This window comes from Callithrix jacchus, chromosome 15, assembly GCF_049354715.1.
Source record: "Callithrix jacchus isolate 240 chromosome 15, calJac240_pri, whole genome shotgun sequence".
In the NCBI taxonomy this organism is placed as follows: Eukaryota; Metazoa; Chordata; class Mammalia; order Primates; family Cebidae; genus Callithrix; species Callithrix jacchus.
The window spans coordinates 82879846-82897626 of record NC_133516.1 but is presented as its reverse complement, the minus strand read 5'-3'; the positions used below and the strand labels follow the sequence as shown (position 1 = coordinate 82897626).

Here is a 17781-nt window from a genome sequence, read left to right as displayed (position 1 = left end):
ACACCTGAGTTACATGGGAATATAGGCTTGACTACATGTTAAAAGGTTAGGTAAGAACAAAGTACTGAAAACTGAAAATGCAAAAAATAAAGTTTTATTACAAACTCACAGTGTATTACCAAGAAATGAGTTTTTAAAAGCAGAAAGTTTGCTGGAATTTGCAGGAAAAAAGGTAGAATAAAAGGTTAAATTATAGAGTAAAATGAAGAAAACAGTGCTAGTAGACCTTTTATCTCATCTCTGAATTGAGGTTAATTGTGAAGTTAAAAAGATACACAGTAATGTATAATATTTTTTAAAAATTTAGTAGTTACTGAAAAACAAGTATATATACATAGTATAAATTCAAACAATACTAAAATACAATCAATGGAAAAGTGAGTTTCCTAACTATATTATATTCCCAAAGTTTCCCTTCTCAAGCAATCAAATGTTATAGACTATGCACCATTTCAGAAACAAGCCACACATGTATTTGTACATATAGTTACACTCTGTATGTTTTTAAAACATAAAAGGTGGCAAACAATACATATACTCTTGACCTTGCTTTCTTCAGTTAATATTTCCTAGAGATCATTCCTTTTCAGTTCACAGAGAGCTGCCTCATTCTTTCTCGTGGTTGCATTTATTACTCTGTATGTATCATAATTTATTTAGTCATTTTCCTACTAACATGTTTATAAACAATACTATAATAAAAATCCTGCTCTCTCTCCTCCCACCGCCCAAGATGCTGAAAGGAAAGAAGACCAAGGGGAAGAAGGTGGCTCCAGCCCCTGCTGTCATGAAGAAGCAAGAGGCAAAGAAAGTGGTAAATCCCTTGTTTGAGAAAAGGCTTAAGAATTTTGGCCCTGGACACGATGTCCAGCCCAAAAGAGACCTCACCCGCTTTGTGAAATGGCCCCGCTATATCAGGGTGACGTAGCAGAGCCATGCTCTATAAAAGCTGCTGAAAGTGCCTCCTGCAATTAACCAGTTCACCCAGGCCCTGGACTGCCAAACAGCTACTCAGCTACTTAAGCTGGCCCACAAGCAGAGATCAGAGACAAAGCAAAAGAAGCAGAGGCTATTGGCCCGGGCCAAGAAGAAAGCAGCTGGCCAAGGGGACGTCCCCACTAAGAGACCACCTGTCCTTCGAGCAGGAGTTAACACCATCACCACCTGGGTGGAAAACAAGAAAGCTTAGCTGGTGGTGACTGCACACGACATGGATCCCATTGAGCTGGTTGTCTTCTTGCCTGCCCTGTGTTGTAAGATGGGAGTCCCTTATTGTATTATCAAGGGGATAGCAAGACTGGGATGTCCAGTCCACAGGAAGACCTGCACCACTGTCACCTTCACACAGGTTAACTTGGAAGACGAAGGCGCTTTGGCTAAGCTGGTGGAAGCTATCAGGATCACTTACAATGACAGATATGATGAGATCCGCTGTCACTGGGGAGGCAATGTCCTGGGTCCCAGTCTGTGGCTCATATCGCCAAGCTTGAAAAGGCAAAGGCTAAAGAACTTGCCACTAAACTGGATTAAGTGTACACTGTTGAGTTTTCTGTACATAAAAATAATTAAAACAATACAAATTTTCCTTCCAAAATAAATAAAAATCCCTATATATACACAATGTTTTGTAAATGTGTATTTCTAATGAAATAATTCCTAAAAGTTAAATTGTTCAATGAAAGAGTATATGCATTTATAATTATGACACAAAATAACACAACTCTCACAGCTGCACTAGTTTATACTTCTTGAGTAAGAATTACAGTATTTAGGCTGATATTGCAAAAGGAATACATTTAAAAGAGCACAGTAGGGGGAGAAGAGACAGTGGCGTACCTTCCAAAGTCACAGAGTTTTAATACGGCTGTATCAGGATCCAACAAGAGGTTCTGTGGTTTAATATCCCGATGGCAGATTCCAAAGGAATGAATATAGGCTAAACTTCGGAACAGCTGATACATATACAACTGGAATAGAGAGTAGAAATTAATTAAATACTTCCTCTCTTCAACAAATCAGAATCCTTAAGCAGTCAATAAAGTAACAGATTCTCAGAAAAGAACAGGTACAATACTATGGATTACTGGCGCTCAAACTTCCTTTCACAAGTTTCATGTCATTTCTATATTATTAGCTATTTGTATATGAATTAAAGTGTCACTAACCATATATGCTATTTGCACCATTCTGTATAACATAAAAATGAAAATTTTACAATGTGCTTTATAACTTTTAATTTTACTAACATCTCACATTACAAGCCTGCTAAGATAGGCTTTTATTTAAAACACAAATGAAAAGCTCAAAGAGGCATCCTAAATCACGACTAATAAGTAACTTTGGGCCAGAAACCGGATCTTCTGATTTTTAAGCTCATACTTCTTTCTAGTATATCACTGCTCAATGTAAACGTATTTCTAAAATGTTATCTTCAGAATCATATTTTTCTGAGATGTTAGCCTCCAAGGTGATTGATACAGTGCTAGGAAAACTTATGTGGACTGAGAAAACCTGTAATCACTGCTCTATGAAGACATTAATAACCCTGTTAGTAGCATCAAAATTCTTCCTGTTAATATCCTTCAGGAAAAGAATACTTTAAAATGACATTGAAAAAAAGATGCCTATTGACATCATCTTAAAAAAAGAGGACTTTCTCAATTTTACTACTAAAAAGACACACTGAGAAACTGGGTCACATGGAAGAAAGAATGAGACTCTTAACTGGAGAAGAGAGAGAGAAACTGCATGGAGAAAGAGTATAATTTAAACCGTCTGGTTATCTCAAGATCACTGTTCTGCTTCACTTTTAAACTTTTCTGGCTGTTTACCTTCTGACCTCTACCCTAAAGTTACACCATAGACTGAATTTTTGAAATGATTCAAACCATCTTAAGATTAACAAATGTCTTAGTAAAAAAACAATTTAAAAAAAGACAGAAGTCTAATGACTTCTGGCATATGGCACAATGTTTAAAAGCTACTGCTGGCTGGATATAGTGGCTCACGCCTTTAATCCCAGCACTTTGGGAGGCCGAGGTGGGTGGATCACGAGGCCAGATCAGGACCATCCATGCCAACATGGTGAAACCCCATCTCTACTAAAAATACAAAAAAAAATTAGCTGGGCATGGCAGTGCATGCCTGTAGTTGCAGCTACTCAAGAGGCTGAGGCAACAGAATTGCTTGAACCCAGGAGACGGAGATACTGAGCCAAGATCATGCCATTGCACTAACAGCCTGGGCGATGGTGCAAGACTCCGTCTCAAAAACAAAGCTACTGCTAAGGCTTAGGTTAATTGAAGTTCACATGAAACCTACTTTCCTTCAAAGAAGCATCGTGAAAACTGCAAACAGCTGAATTTTAGTACATCCTTGATGTAAATGTGAAATACAGCTGGAAAAGTTTAAGTCTTCTTTAAATCAATGCATGATGCAAACTGTACAGATATCTTTAATAAGGTCAGCACTTTGCCAACAAAGTTAAAATTAAGGCATTTAGGTATGAATATAATTTTTTTAAAAACTTCATACTTCTATTATTGTACCATCATTCACAAAATCCACTTCTAAGAACTAAAGATTACTCTGGGTGTTTAATTCATTACCACTAAAAAGATAACCTCCCATAAGAAACTGAGTTCACAGTATAAATTTACTAAAAGAAGAGATTTTACTGTGCCAGGGTAGTAATGTCTAGGTCAGCAAGAATCAGTGAAAACAAGTTCTTTTTTTTTTTAAAAAAAAGCTTAAGAGTTTAAATGAGGTTAATTTTAAGATGTCATTTTACTGTATTCTTTCATCTGAAAGATCTAGTCTATCTTCACTGTTTTGAAAAGTTTATATAAAGAAGTCAAGATAAAGAATGAAATATGCAATATTATATATTTGTTGTTTTACTTTATAAAAGTGTATTTATAAGAAAGCTGAGAGGCTCTCTAGACAAGAAAGATAGCAAAACAATAAGAGAAAAACAAGTTATGTGCTGGACACTGTTCTAACTGTTTAATGTGTATTATTTCACTTATTCCTTATAGTAACATTATGTAACAGGTACTAATATTATTACCATTTTAACTATAAAATAACTGAGGCACAGAGAGATTAAGGAACTTGCTCAATATCACACACATATATAATATTCTGTAGTGGTTTGAGTAAGTACTTCTCTTTTCATTACTATTTATTTTTTTTTGCCATATTTTATTTTATTAAATAAAAGTGCAAAAATAGGCCCGGCGTGGTGGCTCACACCTATAATCCCAGCACTTTGGGAGGCCGAGGCGGGTGGATCACGAGGTCTAGAAATCGAGACCATCCTGGTCAACAAGGTGAAACCCCGTCTCTACTAAAAATACAAAAAATTAGCTGGGCATGGTGGTGCGCGCCTGTAGTCCCAGCTACTCGGGAGGCTGAAGCAGGAGAATTGCTTAAACCCAGCAGGCGGAGGTTGCGATGAGCCGAGATCGTGCCATTGCACTCCAGCCTGGGTAACAACAGCGAAACTCCGTCTCAAAAAAAAAAAAAAGTGCAAAAATATAATCATTAAATAGCTTGATGGAGGCCGGGCGCGGTGGCTCACACCTGTAATCCTAGCGCTTTGGGAAGCCAAGACTGGTGGACTGCCTGAGCTCAAGAGACGAGACCACCCTGGGGGCAACATAGTGAAACCCTGTCTCTACCAAAATACAAAAAATTAGTGAAGCTTGGTGGTGCATGCCTGTCATGCCAGCTACTTAGAAAGATGAGGCTGGAGAACTGCTTGAACCCAGGAGATAGAGGTTGCAGGGAGCTGAGATTGAGCCACTGCACTCCAGCCTGAGCCACAGAGTGAGATTCTGGCTCAAAAAGTAAAAGAGAGAGAGAGAGAGAGAGAGAAAATGCTTGGCAGCTAAATAAAAGATTAGAATGATTAATGCTTAGGAACTCAAATATAATTAATACATTCTGAAATATAACAGATTTAACATGTACTAAGTGCCAAACCAAGAAAAGCATTTCTGCCTCTGTATTTAATTCTTGCAACTAATCTGTGGGATACACATTATCCCCATTTTTACAGAAGATATTGGGGCTCAATAAACACAATTTAAAAAAATTTTTCATTTTATTCAAAGTTGGTACAGAATTGTTAACATTTCCATAAAATAATTACTATACTTCAGTTACAGGACAATATAGCACAGAAAAAAATGTACATTGCAATAGAACACAATTTAAACACAGTAAGTTATAAGTAACTTAAATCCAGTGCCCTCTTCTCTGTGCCATACCTAAATAAAATAATAAAACAATGGAATACACATTAAAACAAGTAATAACAATTTTGTTTATAATTCAAAAAATGCACCCAATTGTCTTGTGTAATCAGATCCTGTCCTTAAACATGTCTTTTAAACAAAAAAAAGTTCACAACAATGATCTATCAGTCATCTGTTTTAGAGTTGCATTTTAAAACCCATTTGGTTCTGAAATATACTCATCAGAAAAGCAAAGGTGCTCAAAAAGTTTTTTTTTTTTAATATTGTACTTTTAGTTCTAGCATACATGTGCAGAACATGCAGGTTACACAGGTATACAAGTGCCATGGTGGTTGGCTACATCTATCACCCTGTCATCTACATTAGGTATTTCTCCTAATGCTATTCCTCCCCTAGCCCTCCAATCCCTGACAGTCCCCAGTATGTGATGTTCCCCTCCCTGTGTCCATGTGTTCTCATTGTTCAACTCCCATTTATGAGTAAGAACATGCAGTGCTTAGTTTTCTGTTCTTGTGTTAGTATGCAGAGAATGATGGTTTCCAGCTTCATCCATGTCCCTGCAAAGGGCATGAACTAACCCTGTTTTATGGCTGCATAGTATTCCATAATGTGTATGTCCCATATTTTCTTTATGCAGTCTACCATTAATGGGTATTTGGGTTGGTTCCAAGTCTTTGCTAATGCAAACAGTGCTGCAATAAACATATGTGTGCCTATGTCTTTATAATACAAAAATTTATAATTCTTTGGGTATATACCCAGTAATGGGATTGATGGGTCAAATGGTATTTCTGGTTCTAGATCCTTGAGGAATCACCATACTGACTTCCACTATGGTTGAACTAATTTACACCCCCACCAACAGTGTAAAAGTGTTCCTATTTCTCCACATCCTCTCCAGCATCTGTTGTCTCCTGACTTTTTAATGATCACCATTCTAACTGGTGTGAGATGGTATCTCAATGTGGTTTTAATTTGTATTTCTCTAATGATCAGTGATGAGCTTCGTTTCATGTTTGTTGGCTGCATAAATGTCTCCTTTTGAGAACTGTCTATTCATATCCTTCACCCACTTTTTGATGGGGTTGCTTGGTGTTTTCCAGTAAATTTAAGTGCTTTGTAGATTCTAGATATTAGTCCTTTGTCGGATGGGTAGAATGCAAAAATTTTCTACCATTTTGTAGGTTGCCTGTTCACTCTGATGATAGTTTCTTTTGCTGTGCAGAAGCTCTTTAGTTTAATTAGAACCCATTTGTCAATTTTGGCTTTTGTTGCCATTGCTTTGGTGTTTTAATGAAGTCTTTGCCCATGCCTATGTCCTGAATGGTATTGCCTAGGTTTTCTTCTAGGGTTTTTGTGGGTTTAGGTCTTATATTTAGATCTTTAATCCACTTGAGTTAATTTTTGTATAAGGTGTAAGGAAGGGGTCCAGTTTCAGCATATGGTTAGCCAGTTTTCACAACACCATTTATTAAATAGGGAATCCTTTCCCTATTGTTTTTGTGAGGTTGGTCAAAGATCAGATAGTTGTAGGTGTATGCCATTTTATCTGAGGCCTCTGTTCTGTTCCACTGGTCTATATATCTGTTTTGGTACCAGTACCATGCTGTTTTGGTTACTGCAGCCTTGTAGTATAGTTTGCAGTCAGGTAGCGTGATGCTTCCAGCTTTTTCTTTTTTTTCTTAGAATTGTCTTGGCTATGCAGGCTCCTTTTTTTTTTTTTTTTTTTGTTCCATATGGAATTTAAGGTGGTTTTTTCCAATTCTGTGAAGAAAATCAAAGGTAGCTTGATGGGGATAACATCGAAACTATAGATTACTTTGGGCAGTAGGGCCATTTTCACAATATTGATTCTTCCTATCTATGAGCATGGAATATGTTCTTCCATTTATTTGTGTCCTCTCTCATTTCCTTGAACAGTGGTTTGTAGTTCTCCTTGAAGAAGTCCTTCACATCCTTTGTAAGTTGTGTTCCTAGGTATTTAATTCTCTTTTTAGCAATTGTGAATGGGTGTTCATTCATGATTTGGCTGTTTGTCTGTTATTGGTGTATAGGAATTCTTGTGATTTTTACATACTTATTTTGTATCCTGAGACTCTGCTGAAGTTGCTTATCAGCTTAAGGAAATTTTGGGCTGAGACGATGGGGTTTTCTAAATATACATCAGGTGGTCTGCAAATAGAAACAACCTGACTTCCTCTTTACCTAATAAAGCATAAATAAAATACGCTTTATTTCTTTCTCTTGCCTGATTGCCCTGGCCAGAACTTCCAGTACTATGTTGAATAGAAGAGGTGAAAGAGGGAATTCTTGTCTTGTGTCAGTTTTCAAAGGGAATACTTGCAGTTTTTGCCCATTCAGTATGATATTGGCTGTAGGTTTGTCATAAATATCTCTTATTCTGAGATACATTCCATCAATATATAGTTTATGGAGAGTTTTTGGCATGAAGGGTTGTTGAATTTTGTTGAAAGCCTTCTCTGCATCTATTGAGATAATCATGTAGTTTTTGTCTTTAGTTCTGTTTATGTGATGAATTGTATTTATTGATTTGTATATGCTGAACCAGCTTTGCATCCCAGGGATGAAGCCGACTTGATCGTGATGGATACGCTTCTTGATATGCTCTTGGATTTGGTTTGCCAGTATTTTTGATTTTCGCATTATAGTTCATCGCTATATTGGCCTGAAATTTTCTTTTATGGTTGTATCTCTGCCAGGTTTTGGTATCAGGATGATGTTTGCCTCATAAAATGAATTAGAGAGGATTCCCTCCTTTTTTGGATTGTTTGGAATAGTTTCAGAAGGAATGGTACCAGCTCTTCTTTGTACCTCTGGTAGAATTTGGCTGTGAAACCATCTGGTCCTAGACTTTTTTGGTTGGTAGGCTACTGATTGCTACCTCAAATTCAGACCTTGTTATTGGTCTATTCAAAGATTCGACTTCTTCTTGGTTTATTCTTGGGAGAGTGTAAATGTCCAGGAATTTGTCCATTTCTTCTAGATTTTCTGGTTTATTTGTGTAGAGGTGTTTACAGTATCCTCTGATGGTAGTTTCTACTTCTATGGGATCAGTGGTGATATCACGTTTATCATTTTTTATTGCATATTTGATTCTTTTCACTTTTCTTATTAATCTGGCTAGTGGTCTTATCTATTTTGTTGATCTTTTCAAAAAACCAGTTCCTGGATTCATTTATATTTTTGAAGAGTTTTTTGTGTCTCTCCTTCAGTTCTGCTCTTAGTTATTTCTTGTCTTCTGCTGACTTTTGAATTTGTTCTTGCTTCTTTAGTTCTTTTAATTGTGACGCTAGAATGTCAATTTTAAATCTTTCTTGCTTTCTCTGTTGGGCATGCAGTGCTATAAATTTCCCTCTACACACTGCTTTAGATGTGTCCCAGAGATTCTTGTAGGTTGTGTCTTCATTCTCATTGGTTTCAAAGAACATCTTTATTTCTGCCTTCATTTTGTTATTTATCCAGTAGTCACTGAGGAGCAGGTTGCTCAGTTTCCAATGTAGTTGTGAGGTCTGAGTGAGTTTCTTAATCCTGAGTTCTAATTTGATTGCCCTGTGGTCTGACAGACTGTTTGTTCTAATTTTTGTTCTTTTGTACTTACTGAGGAGTGTTTTACTTCCAATTATGTGGTCAATTTTAGAACACGTGTGATGTGGTACTGAGAAGAATACATATTCTGTTGATTTGGGGTGGAGAGTTCTGTAGATGTCTATTAGGTCTGCTTGGTCCAGAGCTGAGTTCAAGTCCTGAATATCCTTGTTAATTTTCTGTTTTGTTGATCTAATATTGACAGTGGGATGTTAAAGTCTCCCTCTATTATTGTGTGGGAGTCTAAGTCTCTTCATAGGTCTCTAAGAATTGCTTTATAAATCTGGGTGCTCCTGTATTGGGTGCATATATATTTAGGAAAGTTAGCTCTTCTTGCTGCACTTATCCCTTTACCATTATGTAACGCCCTTGTTTCTCTTGATCTTTGATGGTTTAAAGTCTGTTTTATCAAACTATGATTGCAACCCCTGCTTTTTTCTGCTTTCCATTTGCTTGGTAAATCTTCCTCTATTCCCTTTATTTTGAGCCTATGTGCATCTCTGCACATGATATTGGTCTCCCAAATACAGCACACTGATGACTCTTCATCCAATTCACCAGTCTGTCTTTTTATTGAGGCATTTAGCTCATTTACATTTAAGGTTAATACTGTTATGTGTGAATTGATCCTGCCATTATGATGCTAGCTGGTTATTTTGCCCATTAGTTGATGCAATTTCTTCCTAGCATTGATAGTCTTTACCATTTGGTACATTTTTGCAGTGGCTAGTACTGGTTGTTCTATGCATGTTTGATGCTTTCTTTAGGAGCCCTTATATGGCAGGCCTGATGGTGACAAAATCTCTAGGCATTTGCTTGTCTGTAAAGGATTTTATTTCTCCTTAGCTTATAAAGCTTAGTTGGGTTGGATATGAAATTCTGGGTTAGAAATTCTTTTCTCTAAGAATGCTGAATATTGGGCCCCCACTCTCTTCTGGCTTGGAGGGTTTCTACCGAGAGATCCACTATGAATCTGATGGTCTTCCTTTGTGGGTAACTGACCTTTCTTGTGGCTGCCCTTAGCATTTTTTCCTTCATTTCAACCTTGGTGAATCTGACAATTATGTGTCTTGGGGTTGCTCTCCTCAAGCAGTATCTCTGTTGTGTTCCCTGTATTTCCTGAATTTGAATGCTGGCCTGCCATGCTAGGTTGGGGAAGTTCTCCTGGATAATAACCTGAAGAGTGTGTTCAACTTGATTTCATTCTCCCCTTCACTTTCAGGTACACCGATCAAATGTAAATTTGGTCTTTTCACATAATCCCATATTTATAGAGGCTTTTTAAATTTCTTTTCACTCTTTTTTCTTTAATCTTGTTTTCTTGCTTTATTTCAAAAAGACAAGATTAGAGAAAAAAGTGAAAAAAGATCAAGTTGATCTTCAGTCTCCGATTATCTTTTCTTCTGTTTGATGGATTTGGCTACTGAAACTTGTATATGCTTCACGAAGTTCTCATGCTGTGTTTTCCACACAAGTTTCAATTTATCAAATTCATTCTCCATTCAGTTTTGTCCCCTTGCTGGTGAGGAGCTATGATCCCTTAAAAGAGAAGAGGCATTCTGGTTTTTGGAGTTTTCAGCTTTTTTATGCTAGTTTCTTCCTATCTTCATGGGTTTATCTTCCTTTGGTCTTTGAGGTCAGTGACCTCGGGATGGGGTCACTGAGTGGACATCCTTTTTGTTGATGTTGAAATTATTTCTTTCTGTTTGTTAGTTTTCCTTCTAACAGTCAGGGCCCTTTGCTGCAGGTCTGCTGGAGTTTGCTAGAGGTCCACTCCAGATGCTGCTTGCTTGGCAATCACCAGCAGAGACTGTAGAACAGCAAAGACTGCTGCCTGTTCCTTCTTCTGGTAGCTTCGTCTCAGAGATATACCCGCCAGGTGCCAGCCAGAGCTCTACTATATGAAGTGTCTGTTGGCCCCTACTGGGAGGTGTCTCCTCATCAGGAAACTCAGAGGTCAGGGAACCACTTGAGGAGGCCGTCTGTACCTCATCAGAGCTAGAACGCATTGTTGGGAAATCCACTCCTCTCTTCAGAGCTGCCAGGCAGGGACGTTTAGGTCTGCTGAACTGGTAACCACTACTGCCCCTTTTCCCAAGTGTTCTGTCCCAGGAAGGTGGCGGCTTTATTTATATGTCCCTGATGGGCTACTATCTTTTTTCAGAGATGCTCTGCTCAGCGAGGACGTCTAGTGAGACAGTGTCTGCAGCTGCTGAGGTGTGTTGGGCTCCCCCATTTCTGATTTCCTGACAGCTTTGCTTACGCCGTGGGGTTGAAACTGTCTACTTGAGCCTCAGCAATGCCAGACGCCCCTCCTGACCACCAAGCTCAAATGACCCTGGTCAAGGTCAGACTGCTGTGCTGGCTGTGAGAATTTCAAGCCAGTGGATCTTAGCTTGCTGGTCTCCATGAGGGTGGGACTCGCCAAGCCATATCACTTGGCTTCCTGGCTTCAGCCCACTTTCCAGGGGAGTGAACAGTTCTGTGTTGCTGGTGTTCCAGGTGCCAGCAAGACACCTAGGGTATGAAAAAAAAAACTACTGTGGGTAGCACGGTTTCTGCCCAACAGCTGCCCAGTTCTGTGCTGGAAACTTAGGGCCCTGGCGATTCTGTAGGTACTAGAGGGAATCTTCTGGTCTGCAGGTTGTGAAGACCATGGGAAAAGTGCAGTATCTGGGCTGGAGTACAGGAAACAGTCCCTAATGGCTTCCCTTGGCTAGGAGAGGGAGTTCTCTAACCTCTTGAACTTCCTGGGTGAGGCAATGCCCCACCCTGCTTTGGCTTGCTCTCCTTGGGTTGCACCCACTGTCCAACCAGTTCCAGCGAGATGAACCTGGTAACTCAGATGGAAATGTGGAAATGACCCGCCTTCTGGGTCAATCTTGCTGGCAACTATGCACCGGAGTCGTTCCTACTTGGCCATCTTGCCCAGGGCTCAAAAAGTTTTTAACCTGTGTGTTACTCACAGAATATACTCTACTCTCCCAGATAAAGTAAAAAGCCATTATAAAGAAATGCAGTTGCCATCCTGGTAACATGTATATCTAACAAGTCCTTATTAGATGATGAAGTTCATGAATGTAAAACTTATTTGCATTTACTACTTTTATATCCTTCTTACAATCTAACATTTGTTATATAATAGGACTACAATAAAACTATGTACAATGACTATGTAAAGAAGATCAACTTGTAACTCATCAATTCCAGACACTGTTTTTATCTTTTCAGACCTTTAAGAGATCTATGTTCCCAAAGAACAATGCCCAGAGCCAACAGATCTGGCCTCTGAAAGAGCTGTGGTTACATTAAAATAATAATAATAATAATCTCTTTTCCCACAACAGGGAGAAGGGAGTGCTAGATCTCTCTCTGAATGCCAACTTAAATATGCACAATGATATTATTTTCTTTTTTAAAATACAGGATGCCAGATATCTATCTCAAATATTTGCTGGCAAAAATACAATTAAGTACACATGGTTGTTTACTAAAGAACTCTTTTTAATAGCAAACCCCAAAACACCGCAACAACAAAAAACAAGGAGAAAACAATTTGTGGATTAATAGGTCACTGGATGAATAAACTAGAATACAGACACATGATGAAGTAATACGGTAGCCATAAAGAAGGTAATACACATACACACACGAAAGCATGGACTGAACTCTATTTTTAACTGAAAATGAGAAAAATGTGTACTTTATGTAACCGTTTATATAAAAGAGGGTAAAAATGAATAATTTCATGTTTGCTTATTTTTTAAAATGGTAGGATAAATTAAGAACATTTTTAAAAATACTGGTGAAGGAAAGGAACAAAACAGAGGGAACAGAGATAAAAGCTAACCTTCTTTGAACATACCTTGTTTTCTTGATCTTGCTTTGAACTACGTATATTTTACATTAATTTTAAAGTAAAATTTATTTAAAAATTTAGAAAACCAAAATCTATAATAAAAATTAACTGAAACAAACAAATGCTTAATGGAGCATAGCCACACAGAGAGAAATTAGTCAATTTTTTTGATATGGAGCCTCACTCTGTCGCCCAGGCTGGAGTGCAGTGGCACGATCTTGTCTTACTGCAACCTCCGCCTCCCAAGTGAATCTCCTGCCTCAGCCTCCCCAGTAGCTAGGATTACAGGTGTGCTCTAGCAGGTCTGGCTAATTTTTGTATTTTTAGTAGAGGTGGGGTTTTGCCATGTTGGCCAGGCTGATCTCAAACTACTGACCTCAGGTGATCTGCATGTGTCAGCCTTCCAAAATGATGGATTACAGGCATAAGCGACCATGCCAGGCCTCAATGTTTCTTTAGAATAGAGAAATTTGACTGTTCATCCCTAATGGGATCTCATGGGTAAAATCAAGTTGTACTTAGATCTTAAATTATTTTTACCTGGTGGTGGTAGTGTTGGAATTGTTATTCTAAGATGGTTATGTAGGGTGCTAGGTAGAATAAGTTATTAATTATACTGCTATCATTGAGAAATAAAATCTTCAATGTAAGAGAAAGGAAATACAAATATAAGATTATTACAGTTAAGTAAAAATTCATCAATTTTATTTGAAAGCATCAATATGAACTCATGGTGTATTTATTTTTGGAAAAAAAGAAGATGGATTACATTGGAGAAAATTACCCATATATTTCCTAGCTCTATTCACTAAAAAGACTCAGAAACGGTAACCAATCCTGTAACAATTAGCAGCTCTAGCATCCAGACTGTGGTCTCTAAATATCACCTCCCACTCAAAGAACAAAATCTTCTTGAAGTAAAGGCTGATTCTAAGTCTGGGAAAGAAATGTGTAAGATGAACCTGGAATATTCTGTCATGTTAGAAAGCAAGAAAACTGTCAAATATTATTAAGACACACACAAGATACTTTAAAACAAACAACAAAACCCTCATTGTTACCTATGGAGGATGCTATGGAACTAATTATTATAAATTTTGGTAAATAAAGGAAAGGGATCAAATACATTTCCTGCCTTTCTTATAGAAACTGTATCTAAGGGCACAAATAGGTCACATGGGAAAAATGCCTATGAAAGTATTCCAGCTTATAAATTAAGAAGGAATAATAACAGCAGAATATCAACATTTTGTAACCTTTAATAAATTAACAGATTTAGGCAGTGACCATCAATGGCTACTAACATCAGGAAAAGAAAGATATTATGTTCTTCCTTCAGAAAGCACTCAACACTACAAATGAAGTAGTTTTGACTCCTACCAAAAATATATTTAATTATCAGTTATCTAATCATCAACTTGCAGGAAATACAGAAGGAACATACTAACTACACTACAGAAATTCAGCAAAATCCAGACCAAGAAAGTATAGGTCAAACGATCTGGTTTCCTTAGCAACAAAGTTCAAGAGAGAGAAAAAGAGAACGCACGGATTAAAAGAAACATTAGAGGCACATCAGCCGATCTTAATATATAAACCTTAACTGAATGCCAATTCAAATAAAATAAACTTAAAAAAATATAATGTTGGCCAGATGCGGTGGTTCATGCCTGTAATCCCAGCACTTTGGGAGGCCGAGGTGGGTGAATAAGTTGAGGTTAGGAGTTAGAGACCAGTCTGGCAACATGGTCAAACCCCATCGCTTAAAAAAAAAGTTTTTTAATAAAAATAAAAATAAAAAAATTATGTCACAGGCAAACATAAACTGGGTATTTAATGACAGTAATGAATTATTATTTATTTGCATAGGTATGACAATGGTATTTTAATTACTTTTTACAAAGAAGATTGTGGTCAGGAGCAGGAGCAGTGGCTCACGCCGGTAATCCCAGCACTCTGGGAAGCCGAGTGGCTCGATCACTTGATGTCAGGAGTTCAAGACCAGCCCGGTCAACAGAGTGAAACCAGGTCTCCACAAGAAACACAAAAATTACCCAGGCATGGTGGCATCCACCTGTAATCCCAGCTACTTGGTAGGCTGAGGCAGGAGAATCACTTGAACCCAAAGGGGGAAGGTTGCAGTGAGCTGAGATTGTGCCACTGCATACTCCAGCCTGGGCAGCAGAGTGAAACTTCTCAAAAATAAATAAATAAGAACATCCATATCTCCACACACACACACTCTCTCTCTCTGTAATGCTTGTATGTGAAAATAAAAATATCTAGAATTTCCTTCAAAAAAGTAAAGGGAGTGAGAGTAAAAAGTGGCATAGATAAAATAATTCTGGCTATGAACTGATAACTATGGATGTTGTCTAATGGGTACATGGAGATTCACTGTTCTATTTTTTCTTCTTTTATATATGCTTGAAATCTCCAATAATAAAAACAAAAATTCAGAATGAGTAAGGATCCTGAAATAAGTAAAATTTCTATAGACAGATATATGAACAGAAAATTATTTGACATATCTTAGGAAGTAGTGGAAAATATGTACTGCGTAACTAGAGATTAATACAGATCGTAAAGAGATAACCAAATTTGGAGAGTAGTTTCAACAGAGGTATCATTATACTCCTGTGGTTTCTGAGGAGATTCTGCCAATAAAAAAGAATATGACATTTCTAGCCTCTTAACTACTTCATAATACATATATTTTGTCTTGTTTTATAGTTACTCATGTCATTTTTTCTACTTATTAGAGGAATAAAATATTTTATTAGCTTCAGATTAATCTGCAATAATTTACCATTTCCAGGCTGAATCAAAGAGGTGGAACAAAAATCTGGTCATTTTTAATCTATTATGAGGTGCTTCTATTACTTCTACTTTATAGCATCCAAAAGTTTTCTCATATGCTAAGCTCATCTTATGGGCCAAAATACTACATTGTGGGCAGGAAAGAAATAAGTACAATTTTACCAACATGAAAGCTAAGCAGAGAATGGATCAGTGAGTTGTTTGGAAGGATATAACTTATTTTCGGCCTCAAAACTAGGTCTTCAGGAACCTAATCTAGGTTTCTTCGGCTTCATAAATGTGCCACCTCACTGTACTAGTAGTAAGAGCCACAGAATAGGCGGAACCAGATCATTATAATGTAAACTAAACAGCTCAAATATTATTCTAGACTTAGACAGTTCAAAGGAATGTACTGCTGTGTTAGTTATCTAGAATAGGACCTGCTAATCTAAAACCTGAATAAAGTACTACGGTAAATTTGTAGTAGAAAACTGTTTCTATTAGTCTCCGACTATTATCAGTTCAACTACAACCTCAACCAAGTTTTGATAAGCCCAAATAAAATTGTACTGAAATCAGAATTTCATTCCTTGTACTAAATTCATCAGGAATCCTGGACTCCTTGCCAAAGTGATCTAGCTAACAAAAGTACTTAAAGAACTTCCATTATTATTATTACTATTTTTGAGCTGATGAAAAATCTACCCAAAGAACTTCTATTATTAATGTTATTAATGCCTACCAAAAATATATTTACCAATTATCTAATTACCAACCTACAGGAAATACAGATGCCAGAGGAACATATTAACTACACTACAGAAATCCAGCAAAATCCAAACCAAGAAAGTACAGGTCAAATGATCTGGTTTCCTTAGCAACAAAGTTCACAACAGAGAAAAAGAAAACCCATGGATTAAAAGAAACATTAGAGGCACATCAGCCAATAAAAGATAATTCTTTTATTATTGTGAAGCTTAAATTTTTAACAATTAAGACTTCCAAAACTCTAACCATAAGACTATTTAGAGTCAATGCCATTTTATTTTCTAAAGTCATTTCCATAAAGGGTTAAATTTAAAAACTGTATTTAGATATCTGAACTTTCAAACAACTACTAGTTTTCACAACATCACAGTTAATAAAATAATCTGTTACTAATAATTAACTAAAACTTTAATAAAAATTATGCAAAATACCTAGCTATTCCGACATGAGTTCTAGCAAATAAACAAGATGGCATTGATATTAGATACCAAAAAGTAAATAATGCCCAGTACATATTTAAAACCACCAAAAGTTTAAGCTGCAACTACAGAGATCAACAAATATATAAATGGCATTTATAAACAAATAAATTTGAACATATTTATATTTTACAATTTTATATGATATGTTCCTATTTTGGTCTGTGGCACAATAAAGGTATCAGAAATTAAATAAAAATGTACTGTGGCTAGCAGAAGTAACATCTACAAATGTCTGTGAAAAATATTCATTGCAATTCACCGGAATATCTTTAATATCTGAGTTATGAAACTTTAAAAGGTCCACACTTCACGTTTTAAAACTGTACAAGGATTTAACGAAGTTCCAACAGTACCTACCCTACAGTTTTTCTCCCTGAGTATTAAATACAAAAATATGGTTAAAACATACAAGAGGCTCTCCCTTGTTCATAAAAAATGTTTTCTAAAATAAAAAATTGCTGTTTTTACATACCTTGACATAAATCACAGGGAGCGTCTGTTTGGCTCGACTATAGTGTCTGGCAACTCTGTATACTGTTTCCGGAACATAGTCCAGCACCAGATTAAGATAGACCTCATCTTTCTGAAAGAGTTTATTGAAAAAAAATCAAAATACAAAACAGATTAGAAACTGGTCTTTAAATATTCAAATTAGAGTAAAGTCTCTATACATTTACTTATGCAGATTTTTAAAGCATAATGTGCCTATTTTAATTATATAAAATTTCTTCAGAATATAACCATAATCATAAAAACAAATCAACCACACCTTTTTACTAATAATCCAATGACTACTCATTTCAATATTGTTAAGATTCCCAATTAACCTTTAAATGATTATTTTGGTTACCACGATTTCAGAGGCTATCACCTATCATAAAATTTAGTATTTTCTAGGCTGATAATGTCCTCATATCCTATTAAGAAAAGTATCATCGTAGCAGGGAGAATATTAAATTTGAAACTAAGAAACATGGATTTCTAGCCCTAGCTCTGTTAGTTG

The 17781-nt window shown here is 36.7% G+C and overlaps 1 protein-coding gene across 10 annotated transcripts in view; it reads right to left on the bottom strand.

The window, feature by feature from the left end:
• GSK3B (glycogen synthase kinase 3 beta) overlaps positions 1-17781 on the bottom strand; it is a 221919-nt gene that overhangs the window by 92865 nt on the left and 111273 nt on the right. For 8 of the 10 annotated variants that reach the window (XM_017965207.4, XM_017965209.4, XM_054246270.2 and 5 more), the window contains 2 exons: positions 17251-17361; positions 1837-1967 (listed from right to left, as the gene is read on the bottom strand). In XM_017965207.4, coding sequence (XP_017820696.1) covers positions 1837-1967; positions 17251-17361 — 242 coding nt within the window. The remainder of the gene's footprint in view (positions 1-1836; positions 1968-17250; positions 17362-17781) is intronic. The other 2 variants (XM_017965211.4, XM_078352070.1) reach the window with 1 other exon arrangement.